The 23637-nt window shown below is 41.2% G+C and overlaps 1 protein-coding gene across 2 annotated transcripts in view; it reads left to right on the forward strand.

Annotated features, from left to right (window-relative positions):
* LOC117477032 (NLR family CARD domain-containing protein 3-like) overlaps positions 1-22524 on the forward strand; it is a 33235-nt gene extending 10711 nt beyond the window's left edge. The window contains exons 2-8 of one of the 2 annotated variants that reach the window (XM_034123736.1): positions 177-452; positions 6534-8322; positions 8414-8587; positions 8742-8915; positions 9046-9092; positions 20457-21055; positions 21531-22524. In XM_034123736.1, the coding sequence (XP_033979627.1) occupies positions 182-452; positions 6534-8322; positions 8414-8587; positions 8742-8915; positions 9046-9092; positions 20457-21055; positions 21531-21536 (3060 nt within the window). In that variant the 5' untranslated portion in view covers positions 177-181 and the 3' untranslated portion in view covers positions 21537-22524. Of the gene's footprint in view, positions 1-176; positions 453-6533; positions 8323-8413; positions 8588-8741; positions 8916-9045; positions 9093-20456; positions 21096-21530 lie in introns of both variants that reach the window. The other variant, XM_034123735.1, reaches the window with a different exon arrangement.
* The last annotated feature ends 1113 nt before the right edge of the window (positions 22525-23637 follow it).

The following is a 23637-nucleotide window of genomic DNA, read 5'->3' on the forward strand; positions in this document are numbered from 1 at the left end:
CACATCATCAGATTGAACGTTATTTATTTAAGTTCAGAGGTCCATATGAGCAGCCCCCACCCCCCGATTACTAAAACTAATCGATAGCTAGGGTCCTAATTTTGTTGTTTCAATGATCCCTCTCCTATATCTATAAATATATCTACATATCATTTTCTCCTTTTGAATCTCTGCAGGAAAGATGGAGACTCCTAAAAAGATCCTCTTTAGAACTCTGGAATATTTGGGGAAAGAGGACTTTAAAGAGTTCAAGTGGTGTCTGGAGGAGGAGGTCCTAGGATTCCAAGGAATCCCAAAGAGTCGGCTGGAGGATGCAGACCGGATGGACACAGTGGATCAGATGTTTCTGAACTACTGCATAAATACGTTCAAAGTGACCATAATGGTTTTGGGGCAGATAAAGCAAAATGAGCTTAAGGAGAAATTATCAAAACACCCTTCAGAACCTACAGGTAGGTCATTAAAAAGACGTTACAAAGATGGGACTTTTTTTATAACCCTGCATCATGTTTTTTGACTGTGGTCAGGTAAATCAGAATGATAACAGAATGTGCCCCCTCCTGATATACCCCTCAGACAATTACCATCTGTACATGGTGTCGTGGTTTAGAAGCTGTGTGGTCAGGGTCAACTGTTTCTGACAGGGTCACCCAGGGATATTTGTTCCAGGTGAGGGTAGTAAAACCTTTAGAGGAGAGCCAGTTAGGAAGAAAGCTACCACCGCTGTATTAGGGACACCGGGGCTTCATCCTTTAACCAGGCACAAACTGGATCATCTAAGGGTCCATCAATGCCAGTTGGGTCTTGGTGAAGGAGAGGAACATGGCATGCTCACTCCAGGCTAGACAAACCACACATTTTGGGCTCAGCTCTACAACAGCTCTTGAAAGAAACAATCGGATAGAGATTTGACTCTCTCTTCTTTCCTGTCCTTGCCCCGGTCACCTTTGAGGTTCATTGAGATGAAAGCCGTCACTTTAGTCTCTGCTGATGCAAAGACCAAGAGTTCATTGTGTTGTTGAGGACGTCGGGCCTGAAATAATCTCTGACTATTAATCAGACCTACTGATTGACCTATCAAAAGCTTTTGAGTCTATGCAAGTTTACCGCCAGGCTCGGATCCACCTGGATCGGCAAGGTCTTACCTCTACTAACTTCTGGAGAACCAAGTTCAATTAACTGCTGTTTTAAGGCAGACGATTTACTAAATCTGTTTAAGCGATCCCGTAGGATTCTGGTATCTAGAGAGTTATGTGCAAGGTGTCTCTCAACCCAGTATCACGGCAAGACGTGAACATGTGATGATTTACCATGCTGGGAGACGTGAAGATGTCACGATTTCGTCCCTTCAAACGTGACAGTTACACGGTATTGTTAACATGGCCCAACCAGTTGAGATATACCCGGAAATGCCAAGCAAATGCTACCCCGACGGTCGGTTGTTATTGTCAATATTAATATAATAATGATTTATTTTTTAATAGTCATACTCGATTTCGCCGATTTTCTTGTTGCCCCAGCTGGTCGACACCTCTTTTAGCAGAAACAAAGGCTACATTAATGTATTAAATCCATGTTAATCCATGTGTGTGGATGTGGAATTAACGGACGTGACGTTGTGCAATTGCGTTGCCAGGCAACAGCTTCGGTTCATGTTAATTTACAAACTCTTCAACTAGAACCGTAGTTATATTTAAAAACATTTTAGAAGGCCTCACGAAATACTTTAATGTAAATTCAAATTTAAATGTGAAGGAATGTGTGTATAACAAAATACATCCGTCATAAAAAATACCGGAAACAGACGTAGGCAAGGTCCTCAGCTCGGTGATTCGATGGTTTAGCCGCAATGCACGTTGGGAAATGGTGTTTATGCGATGTGAAATCCGAAAACATTTAAAAAAAATAAAATAATACTTTATTCAGAGTGTGCTTGCTTTTCTCTTTGAAAGTCATCACATAACGGCATTGTAATACACGGTTCGGCTGCATTAAATATTACATATCTGCCTTAGTTCTCTATTTATAGAGCCCTGATGAGAAGACTTCTGGACAAACAGGAAGCACTGCCACCGAAACTGAAAACGTGACGTGGATCATAAATATATCAGCAATTAAACAACATCTTACATTTCTTTTCACACAATACGTCTCCTTGCAGTAGCAATACTAATTCAGCTGACTTTTATATTTGATCCAATTGGTAGATAGGTTATATTTACACCATAACGGTGCACAGCTGATATAAAAGGACTTGCAGTTTTTAAAGATATTACTGATTTTTTTTTAATATAATAATGTAAATACTGAGTTGAGAGAATAGTCAGGGGTTTTGGGTGATGGGAGACACATCTATGGATTCAGAATTTCAATAGCTTACTGTTAAATGACGGATATACCTTTCTGTCTGTGATGTTTTACAAATCAGATATTAGAAGTAAAACATGTGAAATAATATAGCAATATCCTGTACAATTATGTGAAAACATGAATAAAACTACACATCTTCAGATGTTATACATACACCAGTGTCCTACACTAATAATACAAAGTTATTATGGCTGTGTGTACCTTGTGTGCACCGCCTAGTGGTTAAAGCACGTAATTGAATTAGTTGTGTATATGATATGTCAATGAACCTTAGAAAATCTTGAAATCTTGAAAGGGATATGCAAAATAGCCATTATATACAGTCTTTAATTAACTATTAGTAGAGAATAACGAGTAATGAATATACTTTATAGGGATCTGCAGATAAATGTTTAGTCTTCTCAAGCAGCAACTATCAAATATCTCTCCTGATTGTTGGCACTTGACAATCACCTTTCCCTGAATTTTACTCAGGTGTAACTAAAGCCTGATTTAAGGGTTGTTTATATTTCACATCATTAATCAGAATCTGCAAAGTAACTAAAATAAATGTAGTGGAGTAAAAATACCAGGTTAACCTCTGAATTGTAGTGGAGTAGAATTGCTGTTTTGTTTAGTAATGGATATTGAATATGGAATAAAGGTTTTGACAAGACCTGGCGTAACAAAAAGGACATTAAAAGAGCTCCAGATGTCAATGATCTAAACAAAACAGCACACCTGAAATGTATATTTAAATACTTTATTAAGGGCAGTGAATTCGTTTTTTCTGTATGTTTTTCAAATCAGTGTTATAAGTGTCATAGACAGTGTTACATTGCTATTATTATCCTTAAAATATATGTAAAACAAAACCACTTATGATCTTTTTATTTTAGTGGTTTACTAATGACAGTTAATTCTGTTTTTGCTATTGATGGTTTCATTTTTGTGAATACAGCCTATTATGTATGTATAACATCTGAAGATGTGTAGTTTTATTCATGTTTTCACATAATTGTACAGGATATTGCTATATTGTTTCACTTGTTTTACTTCTAATATCTGATTTGTAAAACATCACAGACAGAAAGGTATATCCGTCATTTAACAGTAAGCAATTGAAATTCTGAATCCATAGATGTGTCTCCCATCACCCAAATCTCCTGACTATTCTCTCAACTCAGTATTTACATTCTTATATTCAAAGAAAATCGGTAATATCTTTAAAAACTGCAAGTCCTTTTATATCAGCTGTGCACCATTATGGTGTAAATATAACCTATCTACCAATTGGATCAAATATAGCAGCCGAATTAGTATTGCTACTGCAAGGAGACGTATTGTGTGAAAAGAAATCTAAGATGTTGTTTAATTGCTGATATATTTATGATCCACGTCACGTTTTCAGTTTTGGCGGCAGTGCTTCCTGTTTGTCCAGAAGTCTTCTCATCAGGGCTCTATAAATAGAGAACTACGGCAGATATGTAATATTTAATGCAGCCGAACCGTGTATTACAATGCCGTTATGTGATGACCTCCAAAGAGAAAAGCAAGCACACTCGGAATAAAGTATTATTTTATTTTTAATAAATGTTTTCGGATTTCACATCGCATAAACACCATTTCCCAACGTGCATTGCGGCAAAACCATCGAATCACCGAGCTGAGGACCTTGCCTACGTCTGTTTCCGGTATTTTTTATGACACACACATTCCTTCACATTTACATTTTAATTTACATTAAAGTATTTCGTGAGGCCTTCTAAAATGTTTTTAAATATAACTATGGTTCTAGTTGAAGAGTTTGTAAATTAACATGAACCGAAGCTGTTGCCTGGCAACGCAATCGCACAATGTCACGTCCGTTAATTCTACATCCATACCTTTATATATACAGTCTATGATCCACACACATGGATTAACATCGATGTAATACATTAAAGGGGACCTATCATGCAAAATGCACTTTTGTACGTCTTTTCTACATGAATATGTGTCCCCGGTGTGTCAGGGAACTCACCAAGTGTCAGAAAAAACAACCCTCTCTATTTTCCTCCATACCCAAATCTCTAAAAACGGGGCTGCAACGGAGCTGATTATTATTTGAATTTTTCTGACGTCAGAAAAGGGGTGCTCCGCCTATATGGGCAACTCTCCACCTATCAGGGGAATGAGAGACCGCTCGAAAGCGCTGGAGACGCTGTAGTACATATGCCAGACCTGTAAGTGGCGCTGTAGTCTGCCACAAAAGCAGAATCAGCCCTTGCAAAAACAGGGCTGGAAAAGAGCAAATAGAGCGAAATGAGGCATGGCTAAAATGCATGATCTGTTTGGTATTTTGAAAAAAAAACTTCACAGACATGTTTTACATAGGTATGGCCCTACAATATATGTTTCAAATATAGCATGATAGGTCCACTTTAATGTAGCCTTTGTTTCTGCTAAAACAGGTGTCGACCAGCTGGGGCAACAAGAAAATCGGCGAAATCGAGTGTGACTATTAACCTGTTCCACTCTGAGCCTGTTTTTCAGGTCTCAGGCTCGAAAATGACATTCCCAGAACAAATGACCATATCTTCCCTTCTAAAAGGGTTAAATTAATAATCTTTGTTCTCAAAGTAATGATAAACCTGTGAGTTGGATGTAGAAGTGTCAGAATCAATATAAATGTTTTTTATTTTAAAGAAAATTCAGATTTTACATAGTAAAAAACTGTAAATTATAGTGTCCGTCCAAAAATTATTTTTTACAGATAGTGAAAACTACCCTTGGATGATGGGTTAGTAGACTAAAAGCTTTAGGAATCCAAAGTACAACATATAATAAGTACCCTGTATCAAGATTGATGCAAAACAAGTGAAATTTGACCTTTTTAGAGAGATTTAGCCAAAAACTGGGCCATCTGGGGTCATTTGGGTGGATTTGACCTATCTCTGGCCCCCCTTGCTCGATTTGGTTGGTTGACATACCCTTGTGACCATTAGAGCCAATAGAATCGAAGGGGGAGGCTCCCACCCAGACACGTTGTAAAGAAAAAATGTGGTTGCTTCGCGTGTGGAAAACGAAACCAAACTGGAGGAATGTCTCCTTCTGGAGTTTGGAAACTAAAACGCAGTTGTATTGCTTATGGATTATCAGAAATAATTTCAAAGAAGGCACAGACACATAGGATGAACCTATGGATTAACTGCAGCATCGTTTTTTTATCGTTTTAATGCCATTGAAGACCACTTTTGACCAAGGTAAGCCATATTTACGTGTTTAGCTTCTTAGCTCCACATGTGATGATGTACGCTTTCGTTTAGAGCGTCGCGAATGTTTATCACTGAGTGTTGAGGAGGGCACCACTAGATTCAGTGTCTCCAGGACACCAAAAAAGAGTGGTTGGTTGTGCATCTAGGATAAGTAATAAGGGAGTTAGAGTGAGTTTAGTTGCCTTAGTATGTTACGTTTTTTTCGCTTGAGGCTAATTCAGAGGCTGAGTGCTAGCAATGTGGGTTTTTTTTGAAAAAAGTTAGCTGAGTTTCTTCCCGTTACATGGATATAACACATTCATAGTTTTATTCAATATTAAGATTCCTTAGACGTTGTTTCCTGCAAATGACGCGTTTATCCGCCCGGTACCGGGGGGAAGGTGTGAAACAGGTTAAAAAATAAATCATTATTATATTAATATTGACAATAACAACCGACCGTCGGGGTAGCATTTGCTTGGCATTTCCGGGTATATTTCCACTGGTTGGGCCATGTTAACAATACCGTGTAACTGTCACGTTTGAAGGGACGAAATCGTGACATCTTCACGTCTCCCAGCATGGTAAATCGTCACATGTTCACGTCTTGCCGTGATACCGGGTTGGTCTCTCTCTTTCGGGCAGAACTCAGAGGAAGATCCTCATAGGTGACCGGGCACAAAATCAACTGCCCTCTTCAGTTGCAATACAAAACCAATTTGAGAGTACTTACCAAAGAAAAAACCCCTCTGCCGCTTTTCTTCTCTCAGCTACTGCTTTTATGCTGGCTATCTGGGTCAGGGCAATATTTTTGGCTTGCTACATAGATACAGGGTCTTGATCGTTGAAAAATAATCTACTATTGTGTTAAATTAGGAGGACGTATTTAGACACTTGTCATTTGTAGTATCTCCTCTAATTGTACATTTTCCTTTTTGCTTCATTCAGAGATTGTTTCTGAGTGCCAAGCTAAACTCAAATCAAACCTGAAGAAAAAGTCTGAATTAATATCTAAGAAAATAACAAAAAAAGGAAATTTAAAACCCCTGCATGAAATCTACACCGAGATCTCCATCACAGAGGGGGGGGATGCAGAGGTCAATGATGAACATGAGGTCAGACAGATTGAAACAGCATCCAGGAAACCAGACAGACCAGAAACAGCCATCAGACAAGAAGAACTCTTTAAAGCCTCACCTGGAAGAGATGCACCAATCAGAGTGATGACAAAGGGAGTGGCTGGAATTGGGAAAACAGTCTTAACACAGAAGTTCACTCTGGACTGGGCTGAAGGCAAAGCCAACCAGGACATCCAGTTCATATTTCCCTTCAAGTTCAAAGAGCTGAATGTGGTGAGAGAGAAAAAGTACAGCTTTGTGGAACTTGTTCATCACTTCTTCTCTGAAACCAGAGACGCAGGAATCTGCAGGTTTGATCAGTTCCCGGTTTTGTTCATCTTTGACGGTCTGGATGAGTGTCAACCTCCTCTGGACTTCCACAACACTGAGATCCTGACTGATGTCACAGAGTCCACCTCAGTGGATGTGCTGCTGACAAACCTCATCAGGGGGAAGCTGCTTCCCTCTGCTCGCCTCTGGATAACCACACGACCTGCAGCAGCCAATCAGATCCCTCGTGAGTGTGTGGGCATGGTGACAGAGGTCCAAGGGTTCACTGACCCACAGAAGGAGGAGTACTTCAGGAAGAGATTCAGTGATCAGAAGCAGGCCGGCACCATCATCTCCCACATCAAGGCCTCACGAAGCCTCTACATCATGTGCCACATCCCACTCTTCTGCTGGATCTCTGCTACAGTTCTGGAGGACATGTTGAAAACCGGAGAGGGAGGAGAGCTGCCCAAGACCCTGACTGAGATGTTCATCCACTTCCTGGTGGTTCAGTCCAAAGTGAAGAACATCAAGTATGATGGAGGAGCTGAGACAGATTCACACTGGACTCCAGAGAGCAGGAAGATGATGGAGTCTCTGGGGAAACTGTCTCTTGAGCAGCTGCAGAAAGGCAACCTGATCTTCTATGAGTCCGACCTGACAGAGTGTGACATCGATATCAGAGCAGCCTCAGTGTGCTCAGGAGTGTTCACACAGGTCTTTAGAGAGGTGAGAGCACTGTACCAGGACAAGGTGTTCTGCTTCGTCCATCTGAGCGTTCAGGAGTTTCTGGCTGCTCTTCATGTCCATCTGACCTTCATCAACTCTGGAGTCAACCTGCTGGCAGACGAACCAACAACCTCCCAGAAGTCTGAAGTCAAACCTAAACTAATACATCTCTACCAGACTGCTGTGAACAAGTCCTTACAGAGTCCAAACGGACACCTGGACTTGTTCCTCCGCTTCCTCCTGGGTCTTTCACTGCAGACCAATCAGAAACTCCTACGAGGCCTGCTGACACAGACAGGAAGTGGCACAGGGACCAACCAGGAAACAGTTAAGTACATCAAGAATAAAATCAATAAGACATCCTCTCCAGAGAGAAGCATCAACCTGTTCCACTGTCTGAATGAACTGAATGATCGTTCTCTAGTGAAGGAGATCCAATGGTACCTCAGATCAGGAAGTCTCTCCAGATATAAACTCTCTCCTGCTCAGTGGTCAGCTCTGGGCTTCATGTTACTGTCATCAGAAGAAGATCTGGACGCATTTGACCTGAAGAAATACTCTGCTTCAGAGGAGGCTCTTCTGAGGCTGCTGCCAGTGGTCAAAGCATCAAACAAAGCCCTGTAAGTGAACACATAACTATCCAGGTTAATTGTAGTTTTTCTTGTATCAGTACTATGACATTGATTACGACTATTGCTGATTCCTTTTCAGACTGAGTGACTGTAACCTCTCAGAGCGAAGCTGTGAAGCTCTGTCCTCAGTCCTCAGCTCCCAGTCCTATAGTCTGAGAGATCTGGACCTGAGTAACAACAACCTGCAGGATTCAGGAGTGAAGCTGCTGTCTGCTGGACTGAAGAGTCCACACTGTGAATTGGAAACTCTATGGTTTGTCTTAGAGAGCTTGTAACAATGCACATTACATATTAAGGCTGTTTTGTCTCTTGTATGATTCTATATTCAGCTCTTGGGTTGTGTGTGTGTCTGTGTGTGTGTGTGTGTGTGTGTGTGTGTGTCTGTGCGTGTGTGTGTGTATGTTCAGTCTGTCAGGCTGTCTGGTCACAAAGGAAGGCTGTGTTTCTCTGGCTTCAGCTCTGAGCTCCAACTCCTCCCATCTGAGAGAGCTGGACCTGAGCTACAATCATCCAGGAGACTCGGGAGAGAAGCTGCTGTCTGCTGGACTGGAGGATCCACTCTGGAGACTGGAGACACTCAGGTATACACAGACAGACAGACAGACTTACAGACAGACAGACTTACAGACAGACAGACAGACAGCTTCCTGTTTAATGGGGGATATGAGTGAAGGTGTATGAAGTTGATTCTGATTGTGTTTCTTCCTGCAGGATGGACCATGGTGGACTGCAGAGGTTGAAACCTGGTCTGAGGAAATGTGAGTGTGTTTTAAGTTTGCTTCATGAGAGCTGCACATGTTACTGTACAGTTTTACATTTTCATGCCCTGTCCGGAGAGATCCACAAACACCACAAGCTTAACTCAACAGAACAATTAAATATATTTCATAACATAGGCACCAACAGAAAGCTCCCTTATTCTGTTCACTGTCATTATAGATATATTCTGATATTCAGGGTTTGCAGGGTTAGGTTATGAAAGGTATTCATTTACAGTTATGAATGACCTTTTAAGAAATGTAATCAGTACAATCACTCCACACTAACATATTGCTCCGGTTACTGAATACAATTTATTTTTAAACAAATGAACCAAAGAAAGTGAAAACAGTAGATTCAGGCAGTGACATATTCAGACTCAGAGTTCAGAACAGTAATGCTCACCAAGCAAAAACATTATTTTCCTTTTGCAAGAAACTCAATATGCTCTTCCTACAGTATATGTATTAAGAGCACCAGCAGTGATTTTAACTAATCAGGAGCACACCTAAACCTTGATTTAACCAGGAAAAGACTCAATGAGAATCATACTGTTATGATCGACACAATGCTCAGGACCCAAACGCACGACACCAGAACCAGGTCAGGATTAATCAGAGGCAAAAACACAAAATGCTCACTTAGAGGATCAAAACTGAGAAACTATGGGATCAAAAAAAGGCTAAACAAAAACCTTTACTTGGAGTATCTAAAAAACGTAACACAAGCAGGGGTGTAGTGCTGCCGGAACGCACCGGAATGCCGCTCCGGCACTTCAAAAATGGAGGTACCCATAAGGAGCACACAAGGATTAAATAGAACGATGCTCTGACTTCATCACCCTCGCACATTTGTCATATGTTTACAAAAAACGATATATATGTTTAAACTTTTCTCGTTCTTAACCGGTTAAGCCCGGCAGCTCCCGCCCGCGGGGGCTACAGGCTTTCTTTTCACTAAACTGTGTCTCAGGGCTTCTTAACATTTAACAACCTATTAATGTGTCATACCCACTTAACGGGAGAAACTCAGCTAACTGACAATATGAACCATTTTTAGCTAAACGAAACACAAGGGTAATATCAAGCCTCTGAATTAGCCCAGAGCGAAAAAATGCTAATGCACTTAGCACAGAACTCACGGTAGAAATACTTTATTACTTATCGGATCTGCACAAACAAGATATCAGCTGAGATTCCACACACATCAGAGGTATAAGTATCATCACTGTGCGACCAAAACTCACCGCAGTGAATGCGAATACAGACAACACACAACGTAGCTTTACGCAGCCAAAACGGCAAAATACGTCTTACCTTTGCTGTTTTCTGATCAAAAGTTGTGTTCAATGGCATTAAAACGATAACAACGCTGCTGAAGGTTAATCCAATGTGTCTGTGTCACTTTGAAATGATTACTGATAATCCATCGTCATATTTATGGCAAAAACGAGTTTTCATATATAGCTACTATGATAGCTACGAGAGTGTATGACAGCTTCCGGTTTTGGGCATTCTGGCTACGCATCACCATTGGGTAAGGTTTAGATGGATTTTAGGAACTTCCCCTCGATTCTATTCGCTCTAACGGTTCAAAAGAGGTGTCAATCATCAAAATCGACCGAGGGGGGCCAGAGATAGGGCAAATCCACCCAAATGACCCCAGAAGTGGAGTTTCTTTTGCTAAACCTCTCTAAAAAGGTCAAATGTCACTTGTTTTGCATCAATCTTGATACAGGGTACTTATTATATGTTATTGTTTGGATTCCTAAAGCTTTTAGTCTACTATCCCATCATTCAAGGGTGGTTTTCACTATAAGTCAGGGGTACTCAAATACAAATATTAAAGGTCCAAAAGAAATGTTTCAATAAGACAAAGGTCCGTTTATTACGGTCATTCAAACTTTTAAACAATTGCAACAAGATTCTTAACACGAGGTTGCAAAAACAAAAATAATCTGTATGCAGCAGTTTTTCATTGTTATTGTGTCTGTGCTTGATCCCTCAGAGTCGCAGTGTGAGCTGCACAGTTATGAATAAAGACAGCGGCACCCTCTTTCATTCAGCATTCCCATTATTGCTTTATAAATGTCTTCTTGCCCCCTTGTGTGTCCACTGAGGTTCGTCAGGCCCAACACATCTTCAACAAACTCCCCCTTTGCCTCATCATAAAAACTCACAAACACCAGCAACTGAGCATTGTCAGTGGTGTCAGTGGACTCATCCACAGCTAAGGAAATGCACTGTGCATTTTTTATTCCATCACAAAGCTGATTAATCAAATCACCAGCCAGTATTTATGTTCTTCTGGTTGCTGTGGAATCTGAGAGGGGGATTTGCTTGATTTGACCTGTTATTTCCTCTTTTTGTTTGCCTTCAAACATGATCTCCATCACTTCAGTCATGCATTCTTTTATACTTCAGTTATTATCCAGTGGAATGTCCTTACCTACTGGCCTAGTTAAATCAAAGTGGTTACTTTTTTTTTGGCTGGGCAGTGTAATTTTACACACCGTCTTATTTGACTTTCTCAGGACTTAAAACTGTTTTTTGGGGGCAGACCCCCACAAAGAAAAAAATATATTTACACACGTAAGGTCATCATCTTAACAGTTGTGTATGCTCATCCGTGAGCAGAGCATCAAGTTGACATGTCTATTACAGCTGAATGCGGCGATTACCATGCTGAGTACAGCCAAACTTGACAGTCTCTTCTCTGTCATTGTAGACCGCAAATACCTCATTCCTTCAGTACTTGGGTCCGAATGCTTCTCGTTTTGCGCCTTACCGTTCAAATGAAATCGGCGCCAATCATATTTCCACGCTCGCGCCAGGGCCGGGGGAGGGGTTACAAGACGTGCATCTTGTGCTGCATTCACTTGCACTCGGACATTATAGACTTTCTCTCATAAATGTCCGATGAGCCACAACTTTTCTTTCAACAACTGGGGTGGCAAGGCCTATTTTTAGGGTGTCAGTTGCCACCCCATGCCACCCCGGTAGGTGAAACTAGGCTACTAGCTACAGTACAGATGCAACTAGATGAGCTGTTAACTCTCGCTCTGACTTTTTTTTTTTAAACTCTCGCTCTGACACATTTTTCCCACCCGCATTCCGCGAAGACCCGCCCTACTGTGCCTCTGATTCGCAGATTGTTTGGGGGGAAAAAACGCTGACGGGATGCTGAATGTGATTGGACCAATGCGTTGACAGACACACACACAGACAGTGGAACAGTCTGACATGCAGAGCGCTGTTTGCAGTGGACATAGCGGAGAATTTTGACTCGTTGCGTTGTGGCGATATCTCGCAGATAACACAGATAATACAGATAATACATATGAAAAGTATAATTTGCTCAGAGTCCAGAGACAGTTGTGGCTCGGTCCGGATCCGGACCGGAGTCCGGACTTTGAGGATGCCTGCTATAAGTAATGTTTTTCTTTTGGACGGATAGGCAAGGCAAGGCAAGGCAAGGCAAGGCAAGGCAAGTTTATTTATATAGCACCTTTCAACACAAGGTAATTCAAAGTGCTTTACAAAAATGGAAGACATTTTAAAAATGGCATTTAAAATCAGTCATTAAAAAGGAAAGATAATAAAATAAACATTAAAAGAAAAAATACATGGATAAAAGTTAAAATATACTATAATTTACATTTTTTTACTATGTTCAATCTGAATTTACTTTAAAATAAAAAACATCTATATTGATTCTGACTTTTCTACATCCAACTCACAGGTTTATCATTGCTTGAGAAAAAAGATTATTAATTTACCCCTTTTAGAAGTGAAGATATAGTCATTTGTTCTGGGAATGTCATTTTCGAGCCTGAGACCTGAAAAACACGTCTTGTAACACGGAGCCCGTTTCCTAATCCATGCTAAATGTATGTGTGTGCATAAAGCTGAGTTATGATCGGTCATAATAACACTGAATTTGGTGATGATTAAATAGTTTACAATGAGATTTACTCATATACACACAGAGCCCCCCCACATATCAAATCCTAATTTAACCCCTGCTTACACATGCTGCGTTTTTTGCGTGGCTGTGTCTTTAGTTGAAAGCCCAGTGGCGATCTTTTCATCTGTCATATGATCGTACAATAAAGCCATCGAAAAGAATAGGATACAGTAGTAAAAGTCATTCTGGGTCTTTGTGTGTCATTCAAGCTCAGCTCTCTGAGTGTGTGTGGCACGAGTGCATTTTGTGTGAGCGAGCCACAGAGAGAGAGCGCACCGGTACCGGGGATTGTTGTTGTTTGCATCTGGTTAGATAGCTAAGCTAACGGATATGTTGTGGCTTCCTTCCTTGTCTTTCCATCAAGCCACTAGCCGCCTTAAACAGACAGTTCTAACTCGTTTCTTTCCTTTAAATTACTCACAGTTTGAAGTGTTGCTTGGCCTCCGATGGTTTAGATGATGTTGCGATGTGTTTGCTCAAAATAAAATAACAAACTTTTGCACATGCAACAAAGAAAATAGGCCTTTACAATATTCAAAAGAAATAGGCAAAACTCAAATAAAATAACAAACAACTTAGGTATTCTTTCTTTCTTGATAATGCTTATAACTTCATAACTTAAAGGTAGGGTAGGTAATTTTGGAGAAACCAGCTCGAGATCGCTAGAATTTGAAAATACACAGCCGGAAGAAATCTGCCACTTCCTTAGAGAGCCCCTCCTCCAACACACACAAACGTGCACATGACCAATGAGGGTACAAGATAAGTTTGTGCACAGATGGAAGGCTGACAGGCAGGTAGGCCATCCAGTTATTTTAGCCGGGCCGGCTCAAATGATTGGTCGTACTTTTTACAGTACTACGGCTTCCACAGATGACATTTTTTTATGGATTTTTTGTCAAAGCACTTAAGATATTCATTGCTATCAGGATGTTAAGAGCATTCCATGGAATATAACAAAAAGTGTATCTCGAGCCGGTTTCTCAAACTTACCCACCTTTAAAGGGTACTTGTACGATTTGTATGTACGTGTAATCAAATCAAATCAAGTTTTATTTATAAAGCACATTTAAAAGCAATTTTTGGTCGAGCCAAAGTGCTGTACATGTAATAAAAACACATTACTACAATCACAATAAAAGACAATAAATTACAACAGATATATATAAAAAAACACAAGGAAAAGTCAGGAGTCGTGCTCCGCTCTAACTAGAAGGCCAGAGAGAAGAAGTGTGTTTTTAGTGTAGATTTAAAAACCCCTAGGCTCTGGGCCGACCTCACATGTAGTATGATTACGATTACGTGTACGGTACGGTTAAAAACTGTTCCTCGACGGCGTCTCTCAACAGGTTGCCCATCACTGTGGCTTTAGCACAGGCGCCGTGGGAATTGTAGTCCTTTATAGTGCGTTGACTACAGACATCACAATTAGGTGGCCTTTCTTATTTAAATCGCACGTCCACGCGATGTGAATATCGTGCATGCGCATATCGCGATTATCGTCACGACACGATATATATCGTGCAGCCCTAGTCAGCATGCTGTCAACCCATCACCACATCAACATGTCCCAAAACATCAGCCGTTAGCTGTTAGCATACAGAGCTCACAGCTCCTGTTGGAGCAGAACACCTCTGCTACGCGCCGTTCGTTGGATGATGCTGAAATCTCTATTAAAATAAAGAAAGGAATTGAAAACACCGGAATCAAAAGTTATAACAATTATCTGAGTTTACTGGTAGGAAACCAAACACATATACAAGTTATACAGAGTACTCGAGTACTCCGGACTTCAGGTTTGTGATGCGATGCGGATAAAGGTGTCAGGACCATCCAACTCATCAAACAAAAATAAATTGACTTCAGGTTTGTGATGCGATGCGGACACAGATATCAAGACCAACCAACTCACCAAACCAGAAGCATTTTTACATACAAAAGCATCAGTATTCATATCTATTTTTGGGGCGGAGATGTGTCAACTCTTCCTTCCCATTTTCCTCCCAAGCGAATCAGAGTTCCGTGAGGAGGAGCTGTGTAAGCTGATCACCTCCCCCAAATGTCCTGACTGGCTGGATTCACTTCTGGTTGAGTTCAATAGTTCTTCACCAGAACTTGAAATTCCAAAGTTCCCTAAGGTCAAAAGTCAACCTCTATCTCCGATTCGAATCTTAACTCCATTCCTTTCCCATGAGTTCTTCACATAAACCATCCCTTTTCAGACATTTAAACTTTTCTGCACCTATTTAACGATGTCTTTAACGACTTAAAAAACAACATCTGTTCTTAGGGGTGATAAGGAGCGATGTAATGTTGTCTTTAACGACCTTAATGACGACATCTGGTTTTTAGGGGTGAAAAGGCCAAGTGTGTGTGTGTGAAAACAGAATCTCTGGGTCAGTGAGTTTGAAAGTAAGAATATCCTTTCTCTATATAATTACCCAAAACCGTTGTGATTACATAAAACAGTTCAACCAATACATGTTCACTAAAATACAATTCAAAATAATACATGTTTACTTCAATACAGTGTAGAATCATATCTTTTTACTTCAATCCCCCTTTTGATCTCACCTCACGAGATCAACATATAGCATTAGAAACATTACCACTGTCATTTTCTTACTGTGTTTGTCCCAACATTTATATAAACCCATCAGAAGTTGGGATATAGAGCACTTTAAACCTTTAGGAACAGTCCACAACAACAACTTCTTATGACAGTGGAGGGAGAATAAAACATGTCTAAAAAGCAAAGTCCTTGTCAGCTGAGTCATAGTACGCTTCCCCCTCCGACGCATAGGCCAACAAGGGCATCTGGTACGAAGGGGAAGCGGCAGCTTTTCCCTCAATGGTGGAACTGATGAGTCTAACACACAATGAGCGGATACAAGGCACACAACAACAACCACATGTCACCAAAATGGCAATAAAAGTAGCCTCAGAAATTAGAAAAGACATTATTAAACTTTTCCCTCTTTTGGTAACACATAGTTCTGTAGAATAAAAAATACAAATCCCTTAAATTATGGGATATAAAAATAAAGTTGAAAGTTCCTCCAAAAAATGGATTGTTCAGACAAAGTTCCACACCGGCTATATCAACCTGTTTCAGCGGGAAATGGAGTTCCCTGTGCCGTCTTGGTTTGCCATGTCTTCGTCCCCCCAGCCCGCTGACGGCGGCTTCTGGGGTGCTTGCTAGAGAGATGTGGCCTGATTGTCTTCCGCCCGGCCCGCTGATGGCGGCCTCCGGGTCGATGCTGGAGAGATGTCCCGATCCTCCTCCTCCGGCCCGCTGATGGCGGCTTCCGGGTCGACTGCTGGAGAGATGTCCTGATCCTCCTCCTCCGGTCTGCTGATGGCGCCTCCTGGGTCGACTGCCTTGACGAGAGCCAGATCTGTTCTGATGTCGTCTAGGGTCCTCGCGACGAGGGCCAAATCTGTCCTGATGTCGTCTAGGGTCCTCGCGGCTGTTTTTCCCGACCGCACACTGGCTCCAGTGGTACCAGTTGTCTCCCTTTCCATCTAGGCGGACGGCATGGGAGGTCCCCTCCAACCAGACGTAATCTGCTGTGTTGGCCTTGTGTTTCTCGGGTCCCCCTTTTGGCATCAGCAACCTGTGTGGAGAAGTCTCATACCAAGCCCTTAAGTTGCTGGAAATATGGTTTTGAAATCATCTCTTCTACTTCTTTAGTGTTTATTGGCGGCACCAACTAGACTGGAGTGTGGACAAGAGACTATGCAGAAAATAATAAACAAAAAATAAAAATAAAAAATAAAAAATAAAAAATAAAAAATAAAAAATAGAACAAAAATAAAACAAAAAAGGAACAAACTAACAAAACAAAAAATAACCAAAGCTAGATTATTTCAAATGTATCAATTTCTCTTAAAAGCAACAAACAAAACAAAACAAAAAATCGCCAAAGCTAATATTTTAAATTGATAAATTTCTCCTAAAAACGTAATAATCTCACATACATATTGTCTGATGTATATCCTATCCTTTTCCCCCTTTTTCTGAAATAGAACGCCGTTAACGGTGTCCTTATTTTCAGAAATATCGAGCCTTATACATCAGTTATTTAATATCAGCTATATATTTATTATTACTATTACTTATATATCAGGCATTAAATGTCAGCTTTCTTCCATGATTGACCTCGTCTATATTATCTGACTTATATTGATACGTGTTCGTTTGTATTTATTTAATATACTGTGCAATCATTGCTTTACTCTTAATGTCCTGTGTCTACTTCAGGAGGTACATGAATGCTTCCACCCTTTTTCCATATACTAGGAAATATGGCAGTCAGGTGGTTAACTCGTCTCCTGCTTTGAGCAAGCGCATCAACTTCTCTATTTCCCTGATAGTCGAAATAGATCTTATCTGTATGGCTACGAACATGATTCCACTCTAGGTACATGCCGCCCTTAACTCTGCAATAAGACTCCATTGATGGGCATGTGTCAGCGCTTCACCTTTCACATTGGTAAACTGCCTTTGTTCCCAATAATCAAGCTCTTCTTTACCTGCTTTGTAACCATAATCACTATCAGTAACAAAACGGATGTGTGTTATTTTACGGTTTTTAGCAAAAAGAAGTCCCTCAACAATGGCATTTGCCTCAGCAGTTTGTGCTGTTCCTGGAATTACACCCTTTTGCTTGCAAAGTACTTCACCTGAATTAGTTTTCATTATACAGGCCCAAGTGGCTGCTTGGTCACCTTTTCGCAGACTCCCATCTGTAAACAGAGTTATTTTGGGAGCAGCGGTTTTCTGTAAGGGTTTCATTGTTTCCCTTTGTAATAAAAGGATAACTTTTTGAATCTCCCTCTTTTCTTAACAACTGGAGCTATGGCTATTTGAAATCTGACTTGGTTAAGAGATGATTTGTTTATTGGTGAGAGGAACACTCTTCCCCTTGTGATGGGGTGGGGGTAGGTAGTTTGGGAGAGTTCCTTACAATCTCCAGATCTTCCTCTCTGTGTTGAGGCCATAAAACCTTTTAATGGGCTCTGTGGTCTGTTCAGATTTAGATTTTCTTCCTCTCCAGAGGTCATGCCTGTCTTTGACCCTGGGTGCTGCTGTGAGTCTGCAGCACCTCAGGAGCAGAGAAAGGGGGAGATCTCTTCCCAAAAGTGTAAGCTCCCTCATGAGCAACATAGCACCACATTTAACTCTCCCTGACTTGTTTGTAAAGCGTTCTTTAAGGCCTGAATTGAGTCTTCTGTTGTGTAACGGAAAATCCCATTTCCAAAAGGGGTCAGTTTAATAGTCCTTATCATATTATCGCTCTGTGCTTGCATGCTAGGACCTATTCTCTTTGCCAGAGCTGCTGCTATTCCTCCTACATGTTTTAGCTCCATATTAGCAGGGTTCACTAACATGGTTGGTTGATCCAGTTTAAGATTTTCAATATCTGCCATTACTATTTCCAACATTCCTTTTCCCTGAATATCAGGTCTAACAATGTGTTTTCTTTTAGGAGTATTAGATGGGATACTCATAAGTGGCATTTGTGAGCTATCATCTCCGTAGGGGGGAGGTAGGGTCTCAGACATTATACCACCTGCTTGTTGCTCTCTGTCTCTATGTCTTCTGCAATTCTTTACCCACAGTTCTTTTTACTGGATTTTTCTCTCAAGTATTACACAGATTTGACTTAAAAAAATCACACAGAGTTTTTCATATTTTCACACAGTACAGTCAGGCAAATTTTTATTGTGCGATGTATATTTCAACAGATAGCGTGACTTCCAGAAGCAAGCTTCTACAATCCCCTCACGGCGATTGCGGCTTCAGGCCAGGAGTTAAAACTCAGTCAACAAAATCTCTTTATCGTCACGTTTAATGAGCCTGATCAACCCCACAGCAGTTTTGTGATGAGATTCGGTCGTTCCAAATAATTAGTTGGAGGTCGCGTCTCTCTCCTCCTCTATCACCCACCATATAACAATTACAGAAATGTTATACATTTAAAGCACCACGAAAGGTAACCGCATTAATCAATCTTATCATGATCTGCGGGGAATTTAACCCTTCTGTTTTTTACACCTTCGTAGTCTTTAATAGAAGCACTGCAAAGTAACCGTATTAATCAATGTTATTTTGACTTACGGGGAATTTAACCTATACATCTTTTACAGCCTTGCATTCTTCGTATTTAGTGAGTGAAGGGCCGGGACTGACCTACCCGCCTCTCTCAAACACTATTTTTGCTCTAGGTCCAGGACTGAATACATCTGTTCTTAGGGGTGATAAGGAGCGATGTAATGTTGTCTTTAACGACCTTAATGACGACATCTGGTTTTTAGGGGTGAAAAGGCCAAGTGTGTGTGTGTGAAAACAGAATCTCTGGGTCAGTGAGTTTGAAAGTAAGAATATCCTTTCTATATATAATTACCCAAAACCGTTGTGATTACATAAAACAGTTCAACCAATACATGTTCACTAAAATACAATTCAAAATAATACATGTTTACTTCAATACAGTGTAGAATCATATCTTTTTACTTCACTCCTCATATCTGTTCAGAAACTGGACAAAAGTTAAACAAGTACAAACCACAGACTGTCTGTGTCATGGCGAGTACAGTCGCTGCTTTATTTCTGTCTGTATGACGTTGTGAGTTTGGACGGAACATAAACAACGTTAGCTTAGCCTGATCGATCTGATGTTCATTCAGAAAAACACGCATTTTAAAAGGTTTTCACCTGCTGTCTTGTCTGCACACTTGTCAAAGCATTAATTCATGGTTTTTACTAATCGGTATCAGTATGTTGTTACTTCGGCATCATTTTGAAACGTGTATTACAATTAAATCATGGTAAAATATATTAATTTTGTTGTAGTTGGTACCTACCATAGTATTTACATGGATATAAACCCTGCCCCCTCGTCAACGCGTCTTGTTTGAATGATGCAAGTAAAGACAGCTGATAGCCGCGGTGAATCTCGTGCGATTAGAGCGATGCGAATATGGTATATGAATATGGTATATGAATATGGTATATGAATATGGTATATGGTAGATACCAACTACAACAAAATGAACATATTTTACCGCGATTACATTTCTTGACTGGCAGCGAAACAACCAATCACAGCAGTGCTTCTCCGGCTGGAGTGTTCTCCCTAAAGGAATACCCTTTCCGTAATTTTTGAAACGCTGTCGTTTTTTGTGAAATGCTGTGTTGTTTTGTGAAATGCTTACCGACATGCTGACTCATGTTCAGCAGCTGTTGATGTTGTTATAACTGCACTGTGGAAATTCAGGTTGTCAGACATGATTCACAGCGAATATGAGACGTCAGTTTGAAAGATTTGTGATTGTCAGTAAAGTAGTTAATAAATTAACAGATGATAACCTGCAGCTGTTCTCTCCATCAGATGTCTGTGAACTGGAGCTGGACACACACACAGCACACGTGAACCTCAAACTGTCTGACAACAACAGGAAGGTGACATGTGTGGGAGAGGAGCAGCCATATCCTGATCATCCAGAGAGGTTTGACTTCTGGTATCAGCTGATGTGTAGAGAAGCTCTGACTGGTCGCTGTTACTGGGAGGTCGAGTGGAGCGGAGGGGTTTATATATCAGTGACTTCCAGAGGAATCAGCAGGAGAGGAGACAGTGAGGACTGTAGGTTTGGAGGGAATGATCAGTCCTGGAGACTGCGCTGCTTGGGTGATGGTGACTATGTCTGTCACAATAAGAGAAAAACACTCACCTCCTCCTCCTCATCACCCTCCTCCCCCTCCTCCCCCTACTCCCCCTCCCCCTTCTCCTTCTACTCCTCCTCATCCTCCCCCCCCTCTGGTAGAGTAGCAGTGTATCTGGATCATCCTGCTGGCTCTCTCTCCTTCTACAGAGTCTCCTCTGACACACTGATCCACCTCCACACCTTCAGAACCACATCCACTGAACCTCTCTATGCTGGGTTTGGATTCTGGTCACCTTGTTCCTCAGTGTCTCTGGTTCCTCTGCAGGTCTGAGAGTCTCTCCTCAGTGTCTCTGGTTCCTCTGCAGGTCTGAGGGTGTTTCTCAATCGCGAGTAAAGCTGCTGCAGAGCCACTATTTCAAGCATACTACGTCATCGAGAGCCGCCGAAGTACTGTTCCAATCTCCAGCATACTTGGAAATCTACCGAGCCCGGCGTATTCCGTTTAGAGAGATATCGAGGCTGCACATGAGTAGACTCCGCGGTCTTAAAATCCCCACAATGCTTTGCACACGGACCAATTTCCCCAAATCTGTGACGGAAAATGTAAGGCGGGGCCTCTCATATGACGCACACCTGCACACTTGCTAGCCTGTTCCACTCTTTGTTTTCCGAATGCCAGGAAATATTCTTGCCTCGCTTCTGAAGCAAGATGCTCGGCAGACATGTGCTACCAAGCAAGCGTACTCGCGTTTGAGAAACACCCTGAGAGTCTCTCCTCAGTGTCTCTGGTTCCTTTGCAGGTCTGAGAGTCTCTCCTCAGTGTCTCTGGTTCCTCTGCAGGTCTGAGAGTCTCTCCTGACGACAGAAACTGACTGCAAATCCTTAACTGTGTTTCTCTTTTTTGTAAACCTCCTCTTTTAGTTTTAAAACCTGTTGTTTATAAGCTTCTTATTGTTTGCAACAGTCTGTAAATATACACAACTTTATAAAATAATGCACACATTTACCGTTTTCTAGACTAAACACAGGTATGATCCTGAGTTAAAAACAATACGAGGGAACAGGAAGTTGTTAACATCTGTATGAAGATATTAAACATCTATCTTGTTGTTCAGTAAATGTTGGAACTGTTTGTAAGCAGCGTGTTTCCTGACGGACACACACACGTTGGTCGGTCAGGTGGAGCAGCAGGTGAAGTCAGGTGATGCAGACTCTCTTGATAAAACACTCCCCCTCCACACTCGTTGGTTTGGAACAGCACTTAAAGGTCTCCTATTGTACTATTTTTAAGCATATATTATAGGTCTCAGATATAAAAAACATGTCTCTGAAGGGTTTTGCTCACCCTCTGGTAGAGTAGCAGTGTATCTGGATCTTCCTGCTGGCTCTCTCTCCTTCTACAGAGTCTCCTCTGAAACACTGGTCCACCTCCACACCTTCAGAACCACATTCACTGAACCTCTCTATGCTGGGTTTGGGTCAGGGTTCTCGTTTTGTGTTGATTCCTCTTCGGTGTCTCTTTGTCCTCTGCAGGTCTGAGAGTCAACATGTTCACACTTATATATACATATACTGATATACTATGTAACATTTCTACATGGAATTGTGTGAAACGAGATGCTGACTGCAATGATCCACAGAATATTTTTTTGTTCTTGTTTTGATTGAGAAAACACATTCTGTTCATCAAATGATGAGCAACATTTGAACAATTCTGTAATGTAATGAGAGTTGTACTGTCCTATATTTGTTATGTTTCTAAAGACTTCTAATAAAAACAATTATTTTATCTTTTATCTTTTGTTTATTCTAGGGCTGTCAAGTTACCGTTAATAACGCGTTAAAACACACACACACACACACACACACACACACACACACACACACACACACACACACACACACACACACACACACACACACACACACACACACACACACACACACACACACACACACACACACAGACAGACAGACAGACAGACAGACAGACAGACTATATTTTAAAGACAACATTAGAATGCAGTAAGAGATGGCCCTTTGCCTCGTTGTATTACAGTGTGGAAAATCAAAGTCTCTGAGGATGAAACTGTAAACCTTTATGATGCAGATGATAATGTTCTATGCTGTCTGTTAATGTTTGACTTGAGTTGCTTCCTGTTGTTGGTTGGTTCCAAAGTCCAGATGTGCCCTGTGATCGTATTTCAGCTGAAGATGAATTCACAGAGTTAGACTGTATGTGAATCAGTAGAGCTGTGGAAACCTCCTGCCTGCATTTAAACATTTGTTCTGTCTCTGCTTGGTTTCCTGTTTGGAGCTGCTGATTCATCTCACCTTCACTCTGCTTGATGCAGATTATCTTCAGCATCAGAAGGTAACGTTAGAACAGTTTTCATCGTGTGTGTCAGCCGCTGTTAAACAGAACAGTAGACATGCTGCTGTACTGATGTGTTGTGTTCACTGCATTGGTGGAATCAACAAAACTCATTTTAGTTTGGATGAAGCTGAAATAAAGACTGTTGGTTCGTCACACTGAGTTGAGCAGAAAATAGATACAGCTTGATGAGATCAATACAACAGAGCTACAGGAAATGTCGACTTTAGTTCAGATGACTTTAGGGTTAGGGTTTAGGCTAGTTCTGATGACTTTAGGGTTAGGGTTTAGGCTAGTTCTGATGACTTTAGGGTTATGTTACAGTTTTAGCTAGTTCTGATGACTTCAGGGCAGAGTCCTGCACGGGTCTGATTTTCAAGACCCGCTCCCGCCCCGCACCCGCAACGTGCAATACCGAACCCGCCCCGCTACCCGCACATATTGCCAATTAGTTCCGCAACCCGACCCGACCCGTCGGCACAAGATCCGCAACCCGACCCGATGACTTTAGTTTTAGGGTTTTAGCTAGTTCT

The sequence above is a fragment of the Trematomus bernacchii genome, unplaced genomic scaffold, assembly GCF_902827165.1.
Source record: "Trematomus bernacchii unplaced genomic scaffold, fTreBer1.1, whole genome shotgun sequence".
Classification (NCBI taxonomy): Eukaryota; Metazoa; Chordata; class Actinopteri; order Perciformes; family Nototheniidae; genus Trematomus; species Trematomus bernacchii.